The sequence below is a fragment of the Echinops telfairi genome, unplaced genomic scaffold, assembly GCF_000313985.2.
Source record: "Echinops telfairi isolate 266 unplaced genomic scaffold, ASM31398v2 ScPeMD7_36;HRSCAF=134, whole genome shotgun sequence".
NCBI lineage: Eukaryota > Metazoa > Chordata > Mammalia > Afrosoricida > Tenrecidae > Echinops > Echinops telfairi.
In genome coordinates, this window is record NW_022103934.1 from 1,811,411 (window position 1) to 1,816,340 (window position 4,930).

Genomic DNA, 4,930 nt, shown 5'->3' on the forward strand with positions numbered 1-4,930 from the left:
GTGTGCGTCCTGGCTAGAGATCTGCTGCGAGCTGAGGCAGCTGCTGGGGCGGGTCTCAGCAGATCCCCCAGTACTGAGCAGGTCTGTCAGGGTTTGCTGAACAAATGTGAATGAACGAACGAATGAACGAATGATGGCAGAGAGAGCCGGAGAACGGTCGGTCGGCTACGGCTGCTCCCCGGGCCCCACCCGGCCCCGCGGGCAGCCGCAGGCCAAGCACTGCAGGCCGAGGTGGAGCAGGCGCGGCCAGCGGAAGAGCAGGCGGTGAGAGGTTCGCACGTACAGGCGGCCCGAGGGGTCAGCGGCTTTGAGCGCCGTCAGCGGGGAGTAGCGGGCGTTGGTCTGGCGGCGCAGGGGTGGTCTGGCGGCGCCGATGACCTTGACGATGGCCTGTGGGGCGGAGCCCAGCGCCTCCATGAGACCCAGGGAGGGGAGGTGGATTGAGCAGGGAGGGGCCCTCCATATCTGAGACACGTCTTAGGTTCTGGGCACCCCCATACCCCTCCACCACACACACACACACTCACCTTCGCCACCGCCTGCGGGCTTTGTCCCACGGATCGGAAGAGCTCGCGGGAGGCGGGGAGGTAGAGGTCGTGGAAGTAGCTCAGGGTGGCCGAGTCAGTGCCTGGGAAGTCTGCCCTGGCCACTTGCTCCAGAAGCTTCCCCTCAAAGTCGGTGGCCACAGGGCCCGGCTCCACCAGGGAGACGCTGGCAGGGTTGGAGGATGGGTGGGTGGCCGGGTATTCGTTGCCCCGTGACCCCACACTGTCCCCCACTTCTCCCAATGTTAGTCCGTCCCTTCTTTCTGCGCCTTCCGCTGCCTGCCTTCCACCCTCTCCATGGTCTCTCTTCCCCATGTTAGCCCATCCCACCAGTGCCTCGACGTCCCCGCAGTGTCCCACCCCGCTGCCGCCTCTCACTCACTGCCCTGAGTCAAGTCTGACTCACCTCGGCCCAATAGAAGAGAGCAGCACTAAGGGCCCCTGTGGGTTTCCGTTGAGACCAACTCCCAGTGCTCTCTCCCGAGGGGCAGCTGGTGGTTTCCAACCGCTGGCCTTGTGGTCAGAGGCCCAACACGTAGCCCACGTAGCCAGGACACCGCCTTGATTTCCCCACATAGTCCCAGCCTCCCTTACCCCCTTCACTGTCTCCCTGCCTGCTTCCATTTCTCCTCCACTGCCTCTGTTCCTCCTCATTGACTCCCCCCCTCCCTTTACCATCGCTCAGTTTACCCCTTCCCCCCTATTTCCCCCTCCCCCTTTACTCCCCCCCACTTCCCTACCAAGGCCCAAGGCCCTGCCTCACAAGATGTTGAACTGCAGCAGCTGGATGGCCAGACTCTCGCAGAAGCCCTCTACGGCAAACTTGGAGGCAGCGTAGATGTCGTTGAACACGACACCTGAGAGAATTGAGGAGACGAAGGTGCTTTGGGTGGTGCTGCCCCTGGGAGACAGTGCAAAGGGGATTCGGGGCCCAGAATGAGGGCATGTTTGGGGCCATGGGCATCTGGCATCATGGGATGGGAACATTTGGGGGTCAAGATGAAGTTGTCCTGGGGTGCTAGGTGTCACCTCCTTGCAAGAGTGCTCCACCTGCCTTCAGCTCAGCAACCCCGTCCCCCTTTTGCTTCCCTCTTCTAAGTTCTTGGGACCACTTAGACATGGATGGGACCCCTGAAAGGCAGACCGCACTCATCAGGGCCCTTGCTAATCCTTGCAGAGCAGGGAATATGGCCCTGACATCAGGAAGTGAGCCAAAGGGTGGGGCTGAGTAGATGCAACTTCTACCTGACAAGAGGATTCCTTAGGGACCTGCTGAGGAGAAGACAGATTTCGAGGAATTTCCAGGGGTGGGGTGGGGCGGGACCAGACTAGGGAATTTCAGGGCAGGGAGTCTAGAGGGGTTCCAGACTGAAAGACCAGAAGCATGGTTGGCAAATAGGTGGTCTCCATAGCAGACATGGTTTCCAGGGCAGACATCACTAATCAATTGCCACTCTCTTTTCTGTTCCCAGAGTTTTAAATCTAACCATCTCTGGCAACTGGTGGGAGGCATTTGGTGAGCAGTCTCAGGAGCAGGAGTTCTGATCATTCCTTTGGATTGGGGAGAATGGGTGGGAGAGATTTTCAGCATTCATACCACCACCGCCTAGGCCTGCACCATGACAGACACAGCTAATCCATCCCAGAACTTCTTCCTGTGAGTTTCACAATTGTTCTCAACTCAGTCTCTAAGTTAGTTTTGAGTATGAATGAACTAAAAGCTATTTTCCAACCTCCCAGCCTGGGGAGGGGGAGGCATGGAGGGGAGCAAGGCTGCCCAGTATTGGCCTGGAGCTCACCCTGCAGTCCCATGACACTGCTGACCACCACGATGTGGCCCTGTTGCCGTCGCTTCATGCCAGGAAGCACAGCTTTGACCAGACGCACAGCCCCGAAAAAGTTGGTCTCAAAGACGTTCTTCATGTCAGCTATGCTGAGCCCCTCCAGGGGACCCACCAGACCCACTCCAGCGTTATTCACTATAGTTGGAGAGGGATGGGGGAGAAGAGAAGAGCTGAGAATCACTTTGAAGTTCCCCCAACCCTTCCAATGTCTCCCCAGGAGCACTCTCTGAGTTACCCTGGCCCTACTCCAAGCCCAGGGCCATTCCAGGATGGGCAAATGCAGAGTCCTGATGATCTTAAACCTTTAGCATTCATTAGAGGGTACCCAGAGCACTGGGGAGGGGGAGGAGAAGGGCCACTGGGAACAGCATCGCCTTCGATGCATGAGCCATTCAGCTCTGACCCCAAATTGCATCCATACACCCACACCTTCCCCCCTCAGAAGACAGCTTAGGGACCATGAGTTATTTCTTCCTCATGGCGTCTTACCCAAGTGACTCATCAAAGTCATTTTCCCAACCATAGATGGTTCTCTCCATGAGAAATTCTATCCAATTAGATCCATCCCACCGCAGGTCTGAGTTTATTTCTAATGTTCCTAGCTGACTAATTGGTGTCCCGGACTCTTGACCATGGCCTTGTTATACACCGGAGTGACCTTGCTGTGATGAGGATCTATGCTATGCCCAGGGTGGGGGTGGGGTGGGACAAGTGACCCTGGGGGCTGAAGAGCCTCACCCAGCACGTCCACGTCCCCTCCCTGGATGCCGCTGAGACACTGGGCCACTGACTCATCGCTGCACACATCCAGCTGGGCCACGGTGAGGGTCTTCCCCAGAGTCTCCCCAGCAGCGTCCTCCAGCATGCCCTTCTTTCCCAGGTCTCTCATGGTGGCCACCACTGGGGACAGAGAACAAAGCCGGGGCAGGCACCAGGTTTCTTTTCCCTGTGTGTGGACTGGTGCATTTCTGTGAGTTTTGATAGACAGCCACAGAAGGACGGGAGGGAGCGCACATGCTCATGCACTTCCATTCAGCGCATGTCCACAGTTGCACACTGGTATAGACACATCCACATGTACCCCCACTCCATCCATTTGTCCATCCATCCAACCAACGTTCATTGTGCATCTCCCACCCACCGGGTCAGATTCTAGGGGCCCGAGACTATTACAGGAAATTAACTTGCCCAAGTTTCCACCCTCCTGGAATCCATACCCTAATGAATGAGACAGTAAAATAAATAAATGTGGAGCATATAGTCATGAGTGCAAATATGCACACATGCTTAGTCAACATACATGTACACACAGGTGTGAATAGCAACAGCTACACTGTCAGTATAAGCTCCCACTTATTGAATGTCTACTATGTGCCAGGCACCATGCTATGCACTTTTCTCAGTAAGACAGCATTTATTCCTGGGCTGTGGACCACAAGGTCAGCAGTTCCAAACCACCAGTTGCTCCATGGGAGAAAGAGGAGGCTTTCTACTCCGGAGAAGAGTTGCAGTCTCAGAAATCCATCGGGGAAGTTCTGCCCTGTCCTATAGGGTCACTAAGAGCCAGAATCGACTCGATGGTAGCGAGTGTTGAAAACTCTAAATGCTAAGTCACAGGTTTATTTTCCAAAGAGGACCCCACAACTCTCCCACCCTGCTTGCTCTCCTAGAACTTGGCCACTCCCCCATTGAGATGTGACATCAAATTGCCTTCTTCCCCTTGACTCTTGGAACCAGTAGACTATTGTAGCCCTGGTGGCTGGTGAGACTGTCAGAGAAGGTGCTACAGTTTCTGCCTGGTTCCGTGGACCACACACCCTTAAAAACCTTCAGCCATCATGCCTGTTCTGAGACCACCATGCTGTATGGAAGCCCTAGCTAACCAGGCAGAAAGATCCCAGGGACAAGCCTTATGTTTACAGGAAGGGAGCGTGGTGGTGCCTAAGAATGCCCATTATTCTAGCTGCAGCCATTGACCCTGAGCCAGAACCACACTGCTGAGCCCTTCCTTCCTGAACTCAGAGAAACTGTGATAGTGAAACGAATGGTTGTAGATTCACACACACCTACAGTGATACAATGATATAAGTCCTTAGGAGCCCTGGTGGTGCTGTGGGTTAGGCATTGCATTGCTAACCACAAGACCCGCCAGGCACTCCAAGGGAGAAAATTGAGGCTCTCTGCAGCCCTAAAGATTCCCAGGCTCGGAAACTCCATATAGCTTTGCTATGAGGTGGAATGAACTCTGTGGCAGTGGCTTTAGGGGATGCAAATAGTTTGCATTTGACTATGAGTCAAAAGGCTAGTGCTTTGGGGGGAGTGCAGCGGAACAGCAAGGGAATGGAGCAGCAAGGTCCCCAGGGAATGCTGAAGGTGGACTTTGGGGCCAAGGTGTGGTGCCCCAACAGACTGGACTGCAAAACACTCCTAAAGGCCAGCGATCCTTGAACTAACTACAAGCTTTTCTTTCTTGTTGCGTTTTAATTTGTTCTTTGTCAGTGGTTTGTTGTTGTTGCTGTTTTGTTGTATATTGTTGCTTGG

At 54.8% G+C, this 4,930-nt stretch overlaps 1 protein-coding gene across 1 annotated transcript in view; it reads right to left on the reverse strand.

The window, feature by feature from the left end:
* Positions 1-165: 165 nt before the first annotated feature.
* Positions 166-4,930, reverse strand: part of RDH8 (retinol dehydrogenase 8) — a 9,095-nt gene continuing 4,330 nt past the window's right edge. The window contains exons 2-6 of the mRNA XM_004716850.1: positions 3,128-3,289; positions 2,345-2,524; positions 1,309-1,402; positions 528-711; positions 166-390 (exon numbers count right to left, since the gene is read on the reverse strand). Coding sequence (XP_004716907.1) covers positions 166-390; positions 528-711; positions 1,309-1,402; positions 2,345-2,524; positions 3,128-3,289 — 845 coding nt within the window. The remainder of the gene's footprint in view (positions 391-527; positions 712-1,308; positions 1,403-2,344; positions 2,525-3,127; positions 3,290-4,930) is intronic.